We start from the raw sequence: 21,685 nt of genomic DNA on the forward strand, positions 1-21,685 counted from the left end.
CAAGTTTCCACAAAATCATTATTCAGGTCAAATCATATAATAACAAAAACCCTTTGAAATAAAACGCAGCTATGCAATATGTATGACTTTATTACAAAAATACATCACAAGATACATATTGAGCTTAATAATTGAAGTTCCTGTAATACGATACAATAGAACACACTTCAAAGGTTTTGAGATCAACAATAGACATCTTAATTTTACAAACTGGCTAAATAACTCGGTGATATTAAAATATATATTTCATCATACTTTACCCCTCTTAAAGCAGTAGAAATTTTAACCTTAATGCTACATTTTAAGGTTCAATTTTGGCCACTGCTTTAGGAAAATATAAGGTACTTAACATGGCTTTAATGTAAGATTGATATCCAATATACACCATTAACACCTTACTACATAACATATAAGACTTACCTAGCGATTGAAATAGAAGAAAAGACATATAACTTTTCAATGATCATTTAAAAGGCAAAATTCTAAAATGTAAAATTAATTACTAATTATTTAGCCATAGAAAAGAAAATTAAAACGTATACAGCTACTTATTTAGCAAATCTTAAAAAATCAATTCTCAATGGCGAATATACTGGGTGGCAGAGACAACACTAAAATGTAACAAATCTTGTTGACAACGAAAATAATCAAATATTAAAAAAACACGGCCCTCATTTGCAAACTAAATAGCCATATACTGATATATATATAATACACCCATAAAAGACTTGTTATGGCACATCCAAGAAGAAAAGTTAAAACGAAGGAATGTTATAGTAATCTCATAATGTGATCACTCACGATTTTACTGCTTCCGTTTTGTTCTTCATTCATTACAGACGTATATAAACACTAAATTGTACATTTAAAAAACCCCCCACCGAAGTTGCTGATATCACCTTATCTACTAGAAAAAAGCTGATTTCCATATGGATGAACGCACATTTTCCAAACATAGCTAAGAACACTCTTGATTAAATTACCTTTAGTAACACTAGATCACAATCGGTTCAGCCGTCTGTCTGTTACGATGCCACGGACAGATATACATATACAGACATGTTAAACTTCTAACTGGGATATAATTCAAATTTTTACCCGGAATTTTAATGTTCCCACTGCTGGGTCACTGGCCTTCCTTACGGATGAGGAGTATGGGAATCCGGGATCACCTTTTCATAATACTACGTGCGTATACGTGCTAGGTAATCAATATTAGAAACCATCGAGTCTTTTTGAAATATTATTTTCTTGTTCAACAGCAGCGACGCCCTGACCGATCTTCTATGCGACTGACAATTGTCAAGAACCACTCAGAACAATGAACATCCGTTGAAATGAAGGGAAACAGCAAAACGGCATTGAAGAAAAAAAGTTAAGATCTGAAGCAGTCAGCAGTCAGTTTTGGTCGTCGTAGACCGAAAGAAGTAAAAATGATTGATTTATTTATTTAAGAACACTAAATAATACACTCTATGAGCTTTATAATAAAGTGCAAAATCCGATATTCTAGTAATAGTTAACCTTATTATGACCATTTTGGAAACGATCACTTCTACGCCATTTCAGAAAGATTCGAGTAATCAATGTGATCGATATTGCACTTTATCACGTAGATCACAAAGTTCATTTCGCTGTGACGATTCCTAGGTTTATAAAACCAATTTTCCAATAAAACCACAATCCCACATATCAACAGTGACGTGGAATTATGATAGAAGTATATGCACGAATGATAATAAAATTAAGTGTTATGTTTTAAGATATACAAGACACATTAGTGAAGTAAAACTAAATAAAGTCTAAGGTACCTTATCTCCAGAATACTACACCAAAAATTGGCCGATGGATGATAAAAGTTTCTGAATTATTTGACGATTTTATACGATGTCTTTCAGGAGAGCCATGAGTTTTTTCAAACAAATCAATTGTTTTCAAAACTCCTTTTCTATTTATATGAGTACTGAATTTTTAAACAGAACAACAGTAGACTTGTATTCTGTTTTTTTTTTTTGGAAGAAAAATAGTGGCCAGTGCCTAAAATGTCTTTATATCACCCACCACCGATGGTCCCAAAGCACGAAGGGAACACACTGTAGACTTAGTTCCTAAATACATCAAAAATACAACTTTAATACAACGTTTTAAGTTTAATTGACCAGTCCAGGACAAAACAGGATTAAGGTCAATGGATTAGAAGAATATAATGCACACAATAAAGAGTAATTTTAAGATATTCCTATAAAAAAAAATAAGTTAATCAAAAACATTATGAACAAACAATTTTTGACAATCAAAAGTAGCAACTTAATACAGTATATAAATTAATAAAACAATTTTTAAACATATGATGTAGATACTATAATAAAATGTCCTAATTTTGATTTTAAACGTAAAAAACCAAACCACATCCTAAACCTAATCAGAGAAATTAAAATTAATCCTTACAGGTTTTCACAAATTTTATACCGGTTCCACACTATCCGCGAACAGTTCGCCAAAGTTTGGTGGATTCAGTATACATTACTAATTTATCAATGTGGTAAATAAGAGCACTCATACAAATTATGCAATGTTCATACATACGCATCGGCATCTATCAGAGTTCGTTGATAGTGTGGAGCCAACATTAGACACATTCGGTCTGTGAGACAAGTGGACTTATAAAAACAAAAATAACTAAAGAACCAAATATACAAATTAAAATAATATATCGGGAGATTTGATTTAGAAAAATACGTATGATGAGAAATGCGAAATTCGATTGTTGACACGTGACTTGGATTCGACACGTTACGTTTGTACAGTCAACAGCATAAAAAGCTATTCAAAATCATTGCAAAATCGACGCTATTGCCTCCGCATAAAGTTCATACAATGCAAGATTACTTGGGGGGTTGACTGTACAACCTAATGAATGAATGAAAACAGGTCTTCATATTATTACAAAACTCATAAAAATAGCTCCATATTTCATTGTTATATAACTTTTTGTTGGTTAAATAACAATCCTTGTTTCATGAAAACAGTTTGTCAAATCAAAGTTCTCTCAACACTTTTTAACCATTTAACAATTTTTATTCAACATCATAAGGAGATTAAGTATGTTTGGGGCACAATTTCTCAAATATACCTCACTACTATCAATCTATAAACTCATACCGTAGACATATTCATGCATAGACATTAATTTTTATATCCCAATCCCAACTAATATTATAAATGCGAAAATAAGTTTGTTTATCTACTGGACCGATTGATATGAAAATTGGTAGATGGGTAGAAAATAACCTGGTATAACACATACGGTACTTTTTATCCCGAAATATCCACGGGAGCGAAGCCCGGGGCGCAGCTAGTTTTAAATAATCTGTGACTTTTTTTTTTCCTGTAGTTGTGTCCCACTGCTGGGCATAGGCCTCCCCTTCCTTCCAAAAAATCTTTATTGACTGTAGTGCCATCACACTATATCCTTCCCTTCTGGCATAGGGCAGTACAATATAAAAAATGCCACAAAAATACTTAATCCCCATATTGAATCGTATCAAAAATTTACACCAAAATTTTCTTCTCAAACGAATTCTTTTCGCATCTAACTATAACATCATCAATGTTCCCGTTTAACAATTTCTTCGCCCTATTCAAATCGTCAATAAAGCACTTACCTTTCTCCGTGCGGGACAGCTGTTTCGCTGGTATCAAATCTTTGGACAAATATGTGATCATTTTGTTCCAATCTTTTAACAAGTAAAAGGTTTTGCAATGTTTCGTTTCGATCGGCATTTGTCCGTTCGAATGTTCGAATTTTATATTCGAAATGTGTTTTGAACTTCTCGTGGAGCGTAGCGCCTTGACCATAGACAATAGCAAGATATCAACGTTCCTATGTGCGGGTATTATTTGTTTCTCATAAATATTTCCGTATTGGTTATTCTCTTCATTGGGCCCGACGATGTATATTATATGGGACGCGAGAGAGAATGCCTCTTGTGCCCAGATGAATGGGTCTCTATGATTTGTATTGTTTATGTCCGCGTCGTACATGACGTCATAGCCGTATTCGGAGCGTAGGTAGCTGACGAAGGAAGCGACGCATTCTGCGTGTAAGCGATTTCCGTTGGGGTATATTACGAGCACTTTTGTCGGTGGTGGGATTATGTAGCCTGTAAAAAAAGTCAAAATTGAAACTTGAAGGTTATTTACTAGCGACCCGCTCCGGCTTCGCTCGGGTAAAACCATAATAAAAACAGTAGCCTAAGTTACTCCTGAAGGTTTCATCTATCTCTGTGACAAATGTCATCAAAAATATAAATATTTTCTCTTTATAATATTAGTTAGGTTTATTAACCTCAAATAAGAGAGGTCATTGGTTGTGAGAAAGGTGTTTTGATTCAAGGTATGTATAGTGCTATCTCTATCAGACTATACCTTTCAACGCCCAAGAGTGCCATTAAATGGCTCTTCCATAGCAATATATTACCTTGCACCAAAAAGCTAACCTCAGTATTACCTATAACTTCATATAATAACTTTACATCCCAGTTCGGGCACCATTGTTTTCATGTAACTATTTTTTTTAAAAGGCTTTTAATATTTATTGTAAAACTTTATCATGTCAGATATTGAAATGAAAAAATTATTTATTTATTATAAAGTGATTTACCTCCAGCCAATCGGTAGTCTTTGCACCAATACCTTCTTATATACCGCAGAGCGAGATAGTACGCGAAAAGAGATGCCACTACCAGAGCCGTTACGCTCGCTATGCAGATGTTTAGTGTTTTGTGTTCATCGGTTGCTAAAACAAATACCATTGATTACATAGTTTCACAAGTAATGAAGGGAACATGTAGAATTGAAGGCAGTGATGTGTGTATAGCGATGGTTAAGGCGCTTATACTAGAGTTTCAATTTCATCAATTCCTTTCAATTCTTAGCGAAATATAAAAACAATATTTTAACAGATTATGCTGTGTAAAGAATTTTAGTAGAAAGTACTTTTCAAATTTTAACAAAGACAAGAATTAAGTTTTACTGACTTTACAATAATCAATCTGTACTGTGGTAATGTCAATTTTATGAATGACTTCGTATGTGAATAAAAATCCGTTTCCCGTGGGAATTTCAGGAAATCCCTTCTTAGTGCTCCCCTACACTGTCCTTGGAACCTACACACCTAATTTCAGCTTTCTACGCCCAGTAGTTTCGGTTGTGCGTTGTCTGTAAGTCAGTCAGTCACACAGTAACGGAAGAGTTTTATATATATAGATAGATTTTAGAAATGATTCCATCCTCAAGAAAATTGACGGATCGCAATGACAGCGCGGCCGCAGCGGTCGAAACGCTCTGAGAACCACCACTTGTCTCATGTTTGATAAATCACAATATGTTACAAATCACATAACATTGCATGTTTTTAAATAAGCATTATATTATTACACTACACACCCAAATACAGTGATAACAATACTTATTGACCTATACGTGACCATAACATACTTGTTTATTGTATAATAGCTTCTATTTCAGTGAGTCACAGTCTCTTATCAATATCTGACAATATGTGAAAAAGTATATTGCTGCGCAATATAATATTATGTTTTAATTAAGTACTAAATGTGTATTTGTTTATACTATGGTTACTCATAGATGTGAATACATTGTAACATGATTTAAATAGAAGTTTGTAAATCCTTACATATTATAAAAAGAAGTCCCCCTGCTGTGTCTGTCTGTATGATATGAGATAAACTAAAAAACAACTGGATGGATTTTTTATATGAAGACTATTTGTTTGTGAAGACTATTTATTTATTTATCTTTATTGAGGCAACAAACAGTCATTTAAAAAATTGTAAATTATAACTACATGTTATTTATCAATAACTTTTCCTTATAATTTACCAATGAAAATAAACTTACTGATATCAATCTTCGGGCTCGCCACCGCTTGACATCTGCCCTTTAAACCATTACACTGCTCATGCAACGGAGTCACCACGAAATAATGAGAACCAGGACTTCTGATAAAGCAATAGTCGTATGTAACTTCCTCGTTACGATCCAGTATGGTCAAATTGGCAGTTTTGACAACCTCTTCCATACAATCGGTTTTGCCTTTAAGGCAGCCTTTTCTCACTTCGATCTTGTAACCTCTGATCGATAGTTGTGATGGCGGCGGCATTATGTGAAGGCGTAACACGGTTGACAGTATCTCTATGTAAAGGAACGGCTTCCACTCGTTTTCCGATACTTTTGTGCCTGTAAATAAAATGTACTGTGAAACTCTTGCTCCCACACTGCATGTATATTTCTATAGTAATTTAAACTTTAAACAAAATACAATGTTCAAAAGTAACATAGGTGGACTTAATAACAATGGTCTGACAATTAGGAATGCCGACGACGAAAATGTAGGACTTCGGGCTCCGACGCTCAACGGCTGAGGAAGCAATCGGGAACACGCTCAGATAAGACAGGGTGGTGGAATAAGTGGTGGAGAAAATACCATGAAATTTAAATGTTCCTAAGATGTCTATTATATTGCTATATATATAATCACAAAGACATAGATTATTTACATAACAAGACTTGTAAGCAAAAAAACCTAGTGTACATATTGGATGGTGGGAAGAAGTGGTGGTGTGATGGTTAAGACGCCCGTCTGTGAACTGAAAGGTCCCACGTTCGAATCTAATCTGACTCATGTGTAGTAGTTTTCATCAACCACCACTTGCTTCCGGTGAAGGAAAATCGTGAGGAAACCTGCACTCTGGTTGATTATCTATTTGCGTGTGAAATGGAGCACTCCATTAATTGTGCCAAGAAAGTCATTAATGTGTGTTTTATTCCACGTAATGACCACGACCCACAGCCATGAGGAACGACTATACGACTATGAAGAGACATATTCGGTAAATATATTGAAACAAAAATTAGTAGTTTTTTGAAAATAATATTGACATGAAAAATTTTTGAAATCGAGCAGGTAATGACCCCACGCCCCTGTCCATCCGGGACCTTAGTTAAAAAGCATGTGTGACATGTCAACAAAATCAAACTTAAAAATCGGTACTTACTAAGCATCTGCATATTGGGTATATTGAAGAAATACTGGCCACGGTTAGTACTATAATCTGTTGAAGCCTCAAAGTCCAGGTAATGGCTTGTGCCATTGTAGTCCCCATCGGTTATAGACCAGTAGCAGTCGTAGTACAACACGGACCGTTCGTCTATAGCTGCGTCTTTACTGATTTCTATGTTCCGGCAATGGTAGCTGTTTGGACGACTGGGATCGTGGAAGCGAAACTTCATCGCTGGAGATGAAATTGGAAATATTATGTCATTTGTTTTATAACTTTTTGATGCAATTTATGCAAAGTTAAAATCTCTTAAAGATAACTTTTTGAAAATCATAACAATACATTATTAAAATAGTAAAAGAAATGTAATTTCAATTAAATAATTTAGGGCAATGTAGAAATAGTTATAGACTAACCCTGTTATTCATGAGAAAAGATTTCTATTTTTATTCCCTATTTTATTTGAGGTTCCCTCTATTATGGTTGAGCTACGCGATGGCTGTCCCATGCGTCAACTCGTGAACGGGTGCTGCCAGAGGGAACTGGTCATCTCGTTTCTCATATATTTTCATGTAAGTTAATTGTGTTTCACATCGATATATATATATATTATAATCAGCACTCGGATCACAATCATAACCTGTTTTGATATACCTTTTGACTATGTACATTATGTACTTTTATATATTATTAGAAAGAAAAAAAAACATTGTAAGAAACAATAATGGTAAGCCATCTGGCATGATAGGGACCAACACTGTTCAAATGAGTTTCTTTCGGCATTTCTTCTCAGCAGTGGTCGTTCCGAAATGCCAGTAGTTTCTAGCTTGTGAGAAATAACTATAAATTTAAAGATTGACGAGAAAAAGTGCCTGTGAAGGTCTAATTTCTGAATAAATGATTTGAATTTGAATTTTGAATTTGAATTTGAATATTTAAGTTAACTAAGAATATAATATAGTAACCTATTTAAGTTTATTCAAAAAACTACAGACACACACAGAACAACCAAAAAAATTAAAATTAAAATAAAACAAAAAGTGGGTAAGTGCAAAACATTGATTATGGGTGTGTGTGCTACAGTAATCTAAACAGGCCACAACTCAGTGATGTTATTACTCTAGGAGCAATACACTGATTTTCAGTTGGAACCTTTACTATCAAGTTCAAGCTTTGTCACTGAGATAAAATATACTTTATCACAGGGCAAAGTGTAATAATTTGATAAATAAGGCTTTTATTAAATGCTAATCTTTGGAAGAAACAGATTTTAAATTAAAAATACATGTGTAGATTTCCATGTCAATCTCAACCTTGACATTGGCAAAATCATCATTTTGTCGAATGATTGGAGCCATGAAATTAAAAAGAAAACCTAGAATAGCACAATGAGACCTTTTTATAGCGAAATCTGTAGCTAGTGTGAAGTGAAAATAGCGTAGTAAAATAAATCTGACACTGTAAAAACTTACTTTTCCACTTAATACTGGTGAAGGTAATATTCAATACGGTGAAATTGAAGCTGCTTCCTTGGTTGTCTAGTATATAGGGTCTGAGACTGACTCCTCCGATGCCCGCATTGAACAGCTTGTCCGACTGAAATGGGCCAAAACTCATCTCACGACATTCCGAGTTGTTCAAGGGCTTCGACAGCAGGACCTTGCAGACATCTGCATCTGGTGCAACGTCTGATTCAGCAAACTGAAAAAGAAATATTGTTAAACAACATGCTATCTCTGTATCTCTGTATTGGTCTTATGGTTGATTGTGGGAATGCCATATGGAAAATCCAACGTTTATACATCACTTTTCAGATACATATTATGTTTGTATGAATATAATATTTTTTATTGAGGAATTCTTATCGAGTGTGAAATTGGTGCCTAACACTGATGTCCGATTTTATGCAAATTTCTTTAGTGTAGATTAGTGGGACAGATCTTATTTTAATTAATCTTATTTTATTAAAGGAATTAGTAATTACTTCATACAATGGAGTACTTACAAATTCCATGATATAACTATGACAAGACACAGACCAGTTAGTCATATTTTATGTAGATCATATGTTGCAGATGCTGGTATATTTGGAAGAATTACAATTTATATTATTTTCGGGCAAAACATAGGTATGTTTTGTTAAGTAGGTTAGTTACTTAGTTAAAATAATCCACAAGGTCATATGGGTGCATAATAACCACCTTTTATAGGTATTCCATTAGAAGTTACAATCATTAGAAAGATCTCACTCGATTATATTCCATAGAAACTCAAAATCAGATCCATGTGGGTGGTTTATAAATAGACCAAAGAGAGGTTGTTTTCATAGGAAAATCGATAAACTGTACGTACGTATCTATTGACGTATTTGGTCCCATAGTAAAAAACAAGTGAATAATAGAAATACTTGCCTGGGTACTACAACTGAGCGTCTTTGTTATATTTTCTTTACATTTCTGATAAAAATCTTGTTTAGATTCAACAACAAAACTCGTATACAGTGACAAAATAAAGGTACAACAAAAACACAATCGCCACATTATTTATATACGAATAAAGACACAAATTGAAATCAAAACATGTTCCTGCCGTTAATATATTAGGATAACATTTCTAGCCAAATGTTGTCCATCAAATAAATAGAAAAATAAACAGAAAACGCAATTTCTTAAACTCAAATCTCAATCCTTCACTGACTGAATCAATGAAGTAATGACATGATCATCCCGGGACGCGGCCAATCACAGCACAGACAGACAGCTGGACTGACAGCTAGCGTTGTTGCTTAGTAGTCAATCAACTATCGAATCGGTAGCGTTTTGCCGCGCGCGGTGCCCTTCTAAATCTATGTTTTAAAATATATAGGCGTTTTGGTGCAATGCTATAATAACAATACTATGGATAGTCAGTATCAACGAAGTACTTACTAAATCCACACACATCCACACTATCGATACTATTGTGTATTCCTGCATTCGTATCGTGAGATTTAACGGACCTTGCACAGCATCTGCGCGCGAGAGGTCGAAATCTGTCCAAATCCGCGCAGACGGCCGCTTTCACCGTCTCGTGACACTCCGATGACCGTCCGCATGTCACCTACTTTGCAATCGACGCTATCGCTGATGCTTGTACTATTTACATCTTTACCGCCTCATATTAGGTCCTTACATATGAAATTGGCCTTTGGTATAGGAGGAACAAAAAGTCGAATATTGTTTAAATATAATATATTTATTTAATCAAAGTAAGAACCATTATTATCTATGCACTTTCGCCATCTCATAGGTAGTTCATTGATCTCTTTACTGAAAAAACCATTCAGACGGGAATCAATAAAATCTATGAAGGCGGTTTGGACTTCCCTATCGGAGTTGATTTTTTTCCCTTAGAAGAACCTGTTAGAGCAAGGTCCGGTGAGTACGGTGAATGTCTTAGACATTCCAATTGAAGCTCCTCTAATTTGGTAGCCGTCTGTTGTGCAGTGTGTGGTCTAGCGTTGTCGTGAAGCAGCAGTGGCGTGGAGCAATTGACCAGCCTCGGTTGTTTAGCAGCTAGCTTTTCCATCATAGTTTGCAATTGCTGACAATAGACGTCTGCTGTCTGAACGACTGTAATGAACAACAACGAAAACCACCAAACGCTTACAAGTAACTTTTTTTGGGTCAATTTTCGCTTGGAGCAGGATTGGGCTGGCTGGCCAGGGTCCAGCCATTGCGATGAGCGTTTCGGATTATCGTAGAGAATCCACTTTTCATGACTGACACATAACATGTAATGATTTGATTTAAAAACCATTATTGTGCCGGTTAATTTATTTTTTGATTGTATAGGTTTCGATAAAAGACAATTACTGTGGTATAGACACATATGTGTCATACATATGTATGATATGATAGATATAAGAACATAATGTTCTTACCTGTGATTTCTGTGTTGGGGCCATGGAAAGTACTGTACCTACTAATTCCATGGCTGGGGCACAAGTCGTCATACAAGTGACATTAGTTGCGATGCGCCTAGGAATGCCAATATGTCGTCACCGTACGAGTAGGTACTCCAGAGTACCTACTAATTCCATGGTCGTCACAAGTGATAATGCAAATCAACACTATCGATACTATGTAATGTATCTCTATTGCAAATCAATACTATCGAATTTCTTTGAATTTTGGGAACGAAAGAAAAACAAAGAATGTGTCAGCTGCATCTCCTCCCGCGCAGGGTTGAAAGTTAATCAAGGGTAAGGGCTATAAACTTGAAATTCTTCTCATAGGCTAGTAGCTAAACGTGGCTTTAGAGTACCGCAACTCTTGCCTTTGGCTACTCCACGGATAAAGACATGACAGTGTGTCTATATAATACTATCGATACCACATAATAATATATAATATCTAATATAATTTTCATAATCTATATACCTATATAAAACTCTTGCGTTAGGTACTGAGGGGGACAGTGTAGGGGGGCACTAAGAAGGGATTTCGGGGATTAAGGGGAAACGGATTTTTACTCATATCATACGAAGTTGTGAGCAAAAGCTAGTTTATAATATAATATATAATCGTTTAAAAACATCGATAGCTATCGATAGAATGGCACCATAATCATTGTATATTTTTATGTCATTGTCAATATTATTTGTGTACTTGTGTCTGTCAACTATCTGTCAGACGCTTGTCACACGCGATACAAAATTTAGCGAAGCGACCGACGACGTTGCCTGACCTTGTATTTTACTTGATTGATTTGATGTTCTGTTTGTTGCAACAAACGAATAGATAAGTAAATACATGTACTCAAAATAATGTTTATTGAATATATACAAACATGTCTTGCTAAAACGAAAATCTGCGCCTACTCATGGAAGTGTGAATAAAACCAAAAAATAGTAATAGTATCAAATATGACGGTAAGTTGTATAATATTCATTGAGTCAATTCATTTCATACCTACAAATACCTATTATTTATCAGTTCTACTTATCAGTTTTATTTATCAGTTCTATTTATCAGTTTTATTTATCAAATATATGCGAAGTGTTATCAAAGAATTCGGGGCACATCCTCTGTAACTTCATGGCACTATATTTAATCAGTATTAACAGTACTTCATATATTTTTATTATTTAAAATATCTTTCTTTTGGAGTCGAAATAGCAGACAAATTATATTAACTTTGTCCAGTAAGTAGCTACAGCTTAATTGTGACTAGCAGCTTATAAGCAGTATATAAAAAAAGTAGTTACTCTGATAAAATTATTATAATTTAAATACATAAAGTATACTACAGGGACAAACTACACAGATTGAGTTAGCATCAAAGTGAGTTCAAGATTTGTGTTATGTGATACTAACTTATTCAATGGTATTATTAGAACTTTTGTACTAATTTTTTTCACTAAGAGTCATTTATTGGTACAATAATATTTTGTGCTAACTTTTTTCATGTAAGTAATAGAATAAGTGTTTATACACAGTCTATAGCACAGCATCCTAATCAAACTCATTGAATCTCATTACTGAAGTATTAAGATCCGTGCAAGATAATTTAAAATGTAGATGCATATATGAAGCATTAATCTCGCAAGTGTACTGATTTAGATAATAATTACCTACCATATTACCTTATAATTTATTAGGATCATTTCTTTAAAATATTAAATAATAATAGTAGATATTATTTTTAAATTTAAGTCATGGAGTTCTTATTTTATGAGTTTGTTTTACATTTCTGTATCTTAGTTGCATAAAATTAATTTGTTTTCTCTGTTGGCTTATTTTTATGTTACTCAGATGTATTTTGATTAAAAATTAGTTTTAATGCAACATGGTACCTAAATAAATAATATTTCTGATATTAAAGCTATATGATTTTCATTAAAAAAAAAATTAAAACCATTGTGTTGTGTTTGTATTTGTAATATTGGTTTTAACATTGTGCCTTTGTATCTAAAAACTAAAAGTATATTATAAGATCTTAAGTGTCGTAAATTAAATAAGAAGTCCCAATTTATATGGTATTATAAAGACTTCATTTAACACATTTACATTTAAGATACCGGTTAAATGAATTTCTTTCCGCATATCTTCTTAGCAGTGGGTGTTCCAAAATCCCAGTACTATGTTTGAATCCTACTTGTGCGTCATAAGTTTGTATATCATTCTAGTGTGTGAAATGGAGAAGGGAAAGGCAAACCACTCCTTTAATATTTCCAAGAAATTTGTCGAGTGTGCTGTCTAATGACTCGTGGCCCTTAGCCGTGAGATTTAACTACTTGACCTAAAACTAAGTATATTAGAAGTATATAATTTAAAATTTTATCTTAAACAATGCTTGTGAAGGTCCAATCTCTGAATAAATACTTTGAATACCATTGCATTCATTGTTATGTGACTGTTTAGGAACTGTTGAACTGTTCAACATATAACAAAGATTGCTTAGCTTTTTTTTATCTGCATCTCACACTATCGGTTATTAACCACAAGTTTTATGGAACATTTTATTGCAGTAACAATTTCTCTAATTGCCGCAATTATTCATTCCGCAACGAAGCACACCTGCAATAAGAGCTAACATGTAAAAGGCACATTTTTATACAAGCCTCTGAACATGTTTAATTTCATTCGTTTTCCATTGTGGCCGGTATGCCATTATATTTTTATGAACCATGAAAATTCAATTTTAATTACTTTATACAGAAAATCTATCGAATTCATTTAGTGTTGAATTGTATTTCTATAAGTTTACATTTTTTTTGTGCTTAATTCTCTACTGATGGCCAAAATGGATGTATGTGTCTTAGTTATACAAAATTCAAATATTAATGGTGATAAGTGTTATATACTTAAAGATTATATAATTATTTTATTGTATAAATTGACCGATCATACTGATTTCATATTCACACTTCTAAATGTTATGTGTACACACCGGCATGTAGTATAGCAAAACAGATGTTACACTCCAAGGAATAGTTCATTTAGAGATTGAACTTAAATTATTTTATTAACTTTAACTTTGGACATCAATTGTTTGTTTAAATTTGTGGCCATTCATTCTGTATTTTGATAAGTCAGTAGTTGATTGCCTGAACAATATGGCCTTGTCAATGCTCTCATTGTGCAGAGCTCGCATATATATCCTATTTGTATCATGTGAACTATTGATTGGATGTGTTATTGAGAACTAGCTTTCTGACGGCGGCTTCGCCCGCGTAAATTTCCCACGGAAACAGTTATTTTTTCAGCATGAAAAAGTACCCTATGTCCTTCTCCATAATTCAAACTACATTATATGCAAATTTTCAAGAAGATTGGTCGCTTTCGCATTTATAATATTAGTTAGGATATTAGCACACACATTGATATACTTGCACTCATATTGTAAAAATATGTATTCTTACAGTAAACTTTTAATAAGACACTCTAACAATTACGATAAATCTTAAAAAAAGGTGTTGTCATCTACTTTATCAATTGAATCTCACCAGGCCATCTCTAAACACATTTAACAATACACCAATGGCATTTTTTCATCATAAAAAGAAACAAACAGACAAGCAGAATGTGTGTACACATAACGAAATTTGTCATTCGTCTTCAATACAATGGCTGGATGGTATTTCTATAGCACTTCTAGTCATATAACGTGATCCCGAGACGAATCTTGTGCGATGGGCCTTATCAGGGTAATTCTATAATGGCAGAAATGTTTCTCGTGTTATACTATGTGTTTTTAGTCTTTAAAGCTCTTAAAGCTAGAAAGAAATGGTCCAATAAGTTTGATTCGATTTGCTGATGAAATTGAAAATATTTTTTAAATGGACCATTGCATTATTATTTTTTAATATACATTTTTTAAATTTTGGTGAGTCCATGTCTATTTTAATTTAGTTTAAACGGGCGAGTGCGTTTTTTTTTCAAATTACGTATGCAAAATAGATTTTTTTTAATAGAGGTTGTTAAATTCATAAATATTTTACTTTCAAATAAAATAACAATATTTAGAAAAGAACTTCAACTATGTGCCATAACAATATATTTTTTAAATGTAACTACATTTTGTTTTTTATGATGTTTTTTTCACACTTTAAATAATTAAGAAAACGATAACATATGAAAAAAATCATTTTTTGTATTCAAGCATCACTGTGTAAACAAATTCTGACTCTGTGATTAAATCATATATGAATCATCTATGTAAATCATACTCGGACATTACCTGCGTATGTTATCAAAATAAAAAATAAAAACAATATACTATGAAGACGTTATTGTATTGTACAGCATGAGCGCCTTAAACTGTGACTCAGAATTTAAACAAAATCTGTCACATACAAAGTTTGGCTTATTACCACTGATTCGTCGCGCGAACACACGTCTCAATTTTATTTTAAGAGGATAATGATCAGTCTGCCACATGTTGCTTTTTGTCGGTACCTTAAATTTAGTAAACAGTTTGATTATATTTTGCCCAGTTCTAAGTAGAATTAGTTTTCTAGAATTTCAAATCTTAATTTGTGTGATGTAATTAAATAATTTCACAAATATTAAAATCATTATCAATATTTATTTTTCCATAAAAAATTACAAATGTAGACGTTTATCTAAACATTTTTTTTAATGTAAAAAATGAAACTTACAAAAAAAGAAAAATCTTTTTGCTAATATACGTACAGGCAGAATCTCGGGTGATGGGTCGCCGTTTTGTTCTAACATTGGCGATTGGGATATCTGCTGGATTTAGTGTCGCATACATATTCTTAACATCGACAGAACACAGCAGAGATATAGCATATTCTCAGTACAGGTAATTATTTTGGCGCCAAAATTTTATATTCACTTTCTGCATGTCGCTTTTGTATGTGCTAACATGTTATGGATATTTTGTGTCTTTTATGTAGCATGTGTATGTATGTTCCTTATAATTTATTAATTATTATTAACGTATAAGGTCAATAATTTATATAAACGGTAAGGAAACAAGGTCATAAAACAATCTTAAATGTATGCAATTATTTTCATTTTTTGCTGTGATCATATTTTGGCGTTTAATTGAAAAAAAAAGCTATTGTCGTTATTTACATTATATTTATAAATGTTTGATTGAAATATCTAAAATTCGATTGTTTTCTTGTACTATCGCTTTATTAATGGAATTGCGACCAAAAATTATTACTGCCAATATTATATTCGAGTTGTATATAAATTGTGTGACTGTGAATTTAGCTGAATTGATACAATTTTGTTGTGGGGTCAAATCGAAGAAATTCAATGAAGCTAAAAAAATTTTTCAATATTAAAAGCTTAATTTTTTTTTATTCTTATCAATTATTTTGCCATTCGTAAATTGAATCGTATGTTCCTGCACGTTAATTTCGTATTATGGCATAGACATACTACCATTTTACAGTATTGGTTTAGTATTTTTAGCTCAATGATTTTTGTTTTCGCTGCTTGAACATTATAATATTTTTATTCATTGTTACATGTCGCAGATCGTTGTTTAGAAAACACAGATTAATGAATATGCTAATATTGCTTTAAAGTATCAATAAATTGTTTATACTTTTTTTTTGCATCTTCAATCTTTTTTATATTATATCAGTGTGTGGAATGTACTTAGCCATATAATTTTTATATTAAATATTTTATTTTAAATTATTATTAATTATAAGCTATTCACTTTTTGTGTTAGCCTTTAAATGTCGTCTTATCAAAGTTTAGTAATTAATGCGATTTTGGACACAATTCTAGTAATATCTATCGTGAAAGATAACAGAATCAAGGTTTACCTAAATTATCAGATTATCTGAAACATTTATCATTTAGATTCTTTTTTTAATACATATTTGAGTCAATTTTAGCATTTGCAGTGACATGAGCAAGCTAATAATTAAAAAACTCATATAAATTACTCCATATCATCATTTGGGCATACCGCAGTCTGTATGTTGAGTTATTTGCTAAAATTTTAAGTTTTCAAATACCGGCCAACGTATTCCAGCCTAATTACAGTTTGTGTGAAATAGAATAGTTGCTCTGAATTTTGTCACAAGTCGCGTCACAGTAGCGAATTTTATGTATCAGGACGTAATTGCCAAAGCGTTGAGAGCTGGAGATATTTCTCTCGAAATAAAAATAATCTTAAAATACGAGTAATTCTATTTCATGCAAACTAAACTAAAAACCAACCGGCGCAAAAATCGTAATGATATTTTCAGAGAATCGGCAAGAGATTTGGATAAGCACCCGATTTCATATCTGGTTGAGCATGGCACAGACGAAACGGCCCACAAAAATGAAGACAGAACGGTTGCCGATGAACTGGCAAAGAAGGTCAGGGTTCTCTGCTGGGTGCTGACACAACCCAGCAACCATTACAAGAAGGCTAAACATGTGAAAGCCACGTGGGGGAAGAGGTGTAATAAATTGGTCTTTATGAGCACGGAGGAAGGTAAGCGCATTTTGACGACCTCGGTGGCGCAGTGGTAAAGTGCCTGGCTCTGAACCCTGAGGTCCAGGTTTGGATCCCCGGTCGGGTCATGATTTAAAATGATATTTTTCTTATTGGCCCGGATATTCGGCCCAGCATCAGGCCATTGCCCTGCGTGGGTTACCTATGTCGCTGGGGGCCCGTAACTATCCCGACTTGCATTGTAGTTACGCCAGTGGAATATTTAAAAGAGGAGGATAAAATACCTAAATTCTAATCGCTAATAGAAAAGTTGGATACAAACTGGACATAGAGATTACAAAGTTATGTTATAATATAGATAACTAGCTTTTACCTAAGGCTTCCCGTTGACAGTATGAAAGGGATGAAAAACGCCCTGTGTCCTTCCTAGCTAAACCTGATAAGATAACTAACAACACTTGTGCGTTTATATATTTAGTTGAGTTTCTGAATTCTGTTTTTATTTGATATAAATAGTGGAATAACACTTAAGTTTGAACGTTTCAGATGCATCTTTACCTGCGGTCAAACTACCCGTGCACGAGGGTCGTGATTACCTCTGGGCGAAAACGAAGGAGGCGTTCCGTTATGTGTACGAGAAACATAGAAGAGAAGCCGATTGGTTCCTCAAGGCCGACGATGATACGTGAGTTTATAAATTTTTGTGTATGGCTTGATGTCTCAAACCATACACTTGATCGCATATCACGCAAAAACTACTGAATGAAGTTGATGCTGCTTGCACAGTTGTATGGTCTTAACTTGAAATCTGGTATAGATAGTGACAGTGACAGTGATGTCTGTAATTGACAATAATAAATTATGAGCTGACCAAATGTGGGCTAGCTAGCTATTTTTGAATAGAAGTCTTTGAAACAACATCAAAAAGCCACTAAAATGGGCTTATATTTGTTACTCTTAAAACACCCTATGATCCCACTAATATAATAAATGCGAAAGTTTTAGTATGTTTGTTCCTTCATCACGCTCAAACGGCTGGGGCAATTTTTATGAAATTTAATACGCGATTCCCGTAGGATTTGTCTAAAAGTCTGATAGTGGCGCTTTATAAAGTAGATGGCGCTACTGTGCATAAAAACGTAATTTAAAAAAATACATGTAATGACATGATAGTTTGAAATAAATATGAATTTGTTTTAGGTACGTGGTAGTAGAAAATCTACGATACATGTTGGCCGATTACGATCCCAAGGAACCAATTTATTTTGGATGTCGATTCAAGCCTTTTACACAGCAGGTCTGTGATGATTTGCTTAATTTATATAAGTTAATGTCAATAAGTGCTAATCTTTATCTAGAATCTTTCTGTCATCTCTGCTTATTCCTGATTATATTTGGGGCGGTGAAGTAATGCTGGCGATTCGGCGTAAAAAATAAATTTGAAAATTCAACTGTGATCAAAAATCAACCCCAAAATCACTATAATGTGGGAAGAAATTCACACTGGCGAAGCCGCGGGTAAAATATAGTACTATTCATAATAATATTTATATTTGTATCAAAAAGCTACGAACTACTACCATTATTGAACCACAGCTGCTGAGAAAATGTGTCGCAAGAAAATCATTTAAAACGTATTCGTCCCTGTCATTCGAAAAGAGCTTTCATTCTTTTTCTCTTTCTATAATTGTTTTAATTAACCACATAGAAATAATGTTCAGGGTTACATGAGCGGCGGTGCGGGCTATGTACTGAGCCGGAACGCGTTGGAGCGTTTCGTGAACCTGGCGCTGCCTCGCCCGCAGCTCTGCAAGGCCAGCGAACACGGGGCAGAAGACGCAGAGATGGGTGAGTTTCAAACCTATATATACAGGGATACTGGTATCTAACGCATAATCTTCCAAATGCGGTATATAAGGTACATAGAGACTTAACATCTTTTGTTGCACGCCTTTTGTCTAAACTTAATAAATACAAACATTTTCCTTTTTTTTTTTGTTTTTATGTCGTTTCTATAAAACGTTAACTCTATGTTCGATTTCGCTACATAACGCTACTGTACTGTCTCGTGTTGCTTATAGTTAACATGTGTAGAATCGCAAATTAGACTGATTTTCTTTTAATAAATAAATAAAGGTAATTTTCAAATCAATCACAGGCAAGTGTCTGGACAATATTGGTGTGAAGGCGATGGACTCGCGTGACAACTATCACCGCGGTCGATTCTTCCCATTCGTGCCCCACGACCACCTGTTCCCCAACAAGGACAAGGACTTTTGGTACTGGCGTTACATCTACTATCCTACCGAAGACGTGAGTATATTCACTATCTTTCTCTATCATCTGTATCTGTAGTACAATTTCGCTATTTACACCTCTTCATCGAGTCGATTCTCAGTGAGACGCAGCTAACCAATAACAGTGCGCCGTTGTGACGCAGCGACAACCACACCGCATTGTGATTGTGACAAGTGAACCTCTGAGCGTTTTCCACTCTGCCACGCAAAATCTACTGGACCGATTGTCATGAAATTTGGTACACGGGCAGAATACAACCTGGAATAACACATTAACACATAGGGTACTTTGTATCCCGAAATTACCATGGGAGCGAAGCCCCTGGGCGTAGCAAGTACTTTATATTGATGATTCTTGTTGCCAGGGTCTCGATTGCTGTTCAGACCACGCGATATCCTTCCACTACGTGTCTCCAGACATGATGTATGTGATGGACTATCTCATATACCACCTGCGACCCTACGGCATTAGGTTCGGTAACGGCGAACTTCCGAAGATACTGCGGAACGATACCAAAGAAATCGCTACTACTTGAACTGTGATTATTTAAAGTTATATAATAGAATTCAGTAAGTTAACCCATCCGATAGGAAATAAATTGATTTGCTTAATTTGGTCCCCTTGGGGGGTGATTTTATGAACAGTTCTTTTATACAGTAATTTACCAAAGTTGAATAATTTTGACGTAAAATTATATAAAAATAATTATGGCATACTATTTTAACCCCTAAGGGATCAATTTGATTTTTATACGTCAAATGTTGTCCGAGTGATATAATTGTGTATATAGGGGATGTAAATTTTGACCAGTGATTTAGAAATTCAATTTATTAATATTAGACAGTTATCACTGGAAAATAAATCTAATCAGGATAATGTTGGAATCAGATGAACCCATTATCATATTTGACCCCCTACAGGGGTTAAGTTGCCAAAAATTAGATTAGGTTCCGGGGTGAATTTGTTTAAAAAATGGAAATGCAAAAGATTAAGATATTGGCGTTGTCTGTTTTTTTTTTAATGAGATTATCGCTGGGCTATAATACCAAAAATATGTGTGATCGTAATAACTTATATTTAGTTAGTATTTGTTTATTTATAAAAGACGTTTTTAAAAAGACAAAGTGATTGAGACACGTAAAACATGATTGACATTTTTAAATGAAAATCAAAACTTGAGATATGTTGACAAAAATATTATTTGATTTTCGTATCACAGTAGTAACCGAAGAAGCTATCTGTTCGCATTTGTAAACATTAACAAAAGTAAGAAAAAAAATCTTTACATAAATATAATTGCCGTAACGTAGTTTTTGTGTACTTTATGTATATAGATTTTATCTACTTATATAATATAATAGATTAGTACCTAATAGAGATTATATCAAAGTTATATTCTTGTTCTGGGTGGCTTTTAAATCATCAGCCAATTTTTTTGTGTATCAGATTTTCATTACCATAATAGTCCAAACAAATCGTTACGCAAAAAAATATAATTTTTATTGCAAATTCTAAAATCTAAAACGTATGTCCTTCTTCACTATGAAAATATCTTTATCAATTTTTTTGTGTATCAGATTTTCATTACCATAATAGTCCAAACAAATCGTTATGCAAAAAAATATAATTTTTATTGCAAATTCTAAAATCTAAAACGTATGTCCTTCTTCACTATGAAAATATCTTTGATACTCTGACACTAGTGTTAGCAATAACATTTTATCTATTATAAAATATCTATGCTATTATTATAAAGAGGTAAGTTTGTGAGTTTATGAGTGTGTTGAGTAGTGTTTGAGGCGCGTAATCTCTGAAACTACCGAACCGATTTCAAAAATTCTTTCACCATCAGAAAGGAACATTATCCAAGATTGCTATAGGCAATA

General features: G+C 33.7%; 2 protein-coding genes across 7 annotated transcripts; one reads left to right on the plus strand and one right to left on the minus strand.

The window, feature by feature from the left end:
- Positions 1 to 72: 72 nt before the first annotated feature.
- On the minus strand, positions 73 to 9,836 carry LOC128674592 (uncharacterized). Its single transcript, XM_053753260.2, has 6 exons — positions 9,494 to 9,836; positions 8,555 to 8,783; positions 7,080 to 7,316; positions 5,923 to 6,261; positions 4,664 to 4,798; positions 73 to 4,163 (listed from the first exon to the last, which is right to left on the minus strand). The coding sequence occupies exons 1-6, from the start codon at positions 9,620 to 9,622 to the stop codon at positions 3,553 to 3,555; spliced, it is 1,680 nt and encodes a 559-aa protein (XP_053609235.1). The 5' UTR covers positions 9,623 to 9,836; the 3' UTR covers positions 73 to 3,552.
- A 1,922-nt stretch (positions 9,837 to 11,758) lies between these two features.
- Positions 11,759 to 20,814, plus strand: C1GalTA (Core 1 Galactosyltransferase A). 6 transcript variants are annotated; one of them, XM_053753265.2, is made up of 8 exons: positions 11,759 to 11,994; positions 15,763 to 15,893; positions 17,308 to 17,540; positions 18,048 to 18,186; positions 18,702 to 18,798; positions 19,223 to 19,349; positions 19,660 to 19,814; positions 20,164 to 20,814. In XM_053753265.2, the coding sequence occupies exons 1-8, from the start codon at positions 11,989 to 11,991 to the stop codon at positions 20,332 to 20,334; spliced, it is 1,059 nt and encodes a 352-aa protein (XP_053609240.1). In that variant the 5' UTR covers positions 11,759 to 11,988; the 3' UTR covers positions 20,335 to 20,814. The 6 variants fall into 6 exon arrangements, with proteins under 6 accessions (XP_053609240.1, XP_053609241.1, XP_053609237.1 ...); XM_053753266.2 differs by lacking the exon at positions 11,759 to 11,994 and adding an exon at positions 12,048 to 12,267; XM_053753262.2 differs by lacking the exon at positions 11,759 to 11,994 and adding an exon at positions 13,137 to 13,727.
- Positions 20,815 to 21,685: the final 871 nt, after the last annotated feature.

This window comes from Plodia interpunctella, chromosome 13 (assembly GCF_027563975.2).
Source record: "Plodia interpunctella isolate USDA-ARS_2022_Savannah chromosome 13, ilPloInte3.2, whole genome shotgun sequence".
In the NCBI taxonomy this organism is placed as follows: Eukaryota; Metazoa; Arthropoda; class Insecta; order Lepidoptera; family Pyralidae; genus Plodia; species Plodia interpunctella.

Bases quoted from the DNA above. Each gene is read 5' to 3' on its own strand.
- LOC128674592 (XM_053753260.2), bottom strand. From the start codon at position 9,622: ATGTGGCGATTGTGTTTTTGTTGTACCTTTATTTTGTCACTGTATACG. The intron at 8,784-9,493 runs GCAAGTATTTCT...TTTCTTTTTCAG, and splicing joins CGCTCAGTTGTAGTACCCAG to TTTGCTGAATCAGACGTTGC. The intron at 4,164-4,663 runs GTAAATCACTTT...CTTTTTTTACAG, and splicing joins AGACTACCGATTGGCTGGAG to GCTACATAATCCCACCACCG.
- C1GalTA (XM_053753261.2), top strand. From the start codon at position 13,860: ATGGCCAAAATGGATGTATGTGTCTTAGTTATACAAAATTCAAATATT. The intron at 17,541-18,047 runs GTAAGCGCATTT...TGAACGTTTCAG, and splicing joins CTTTATGAGCACGGAGGAAG to ATGCATCTTTACCTGCGGTC. The intron at 19,815-20,163 runs GTGAGTATATTC...TCTTGTTGCCAG, and splicing joins TCTACTATCCTACCGAAGAC to GGTCTCGATTGCTGTTCAGA.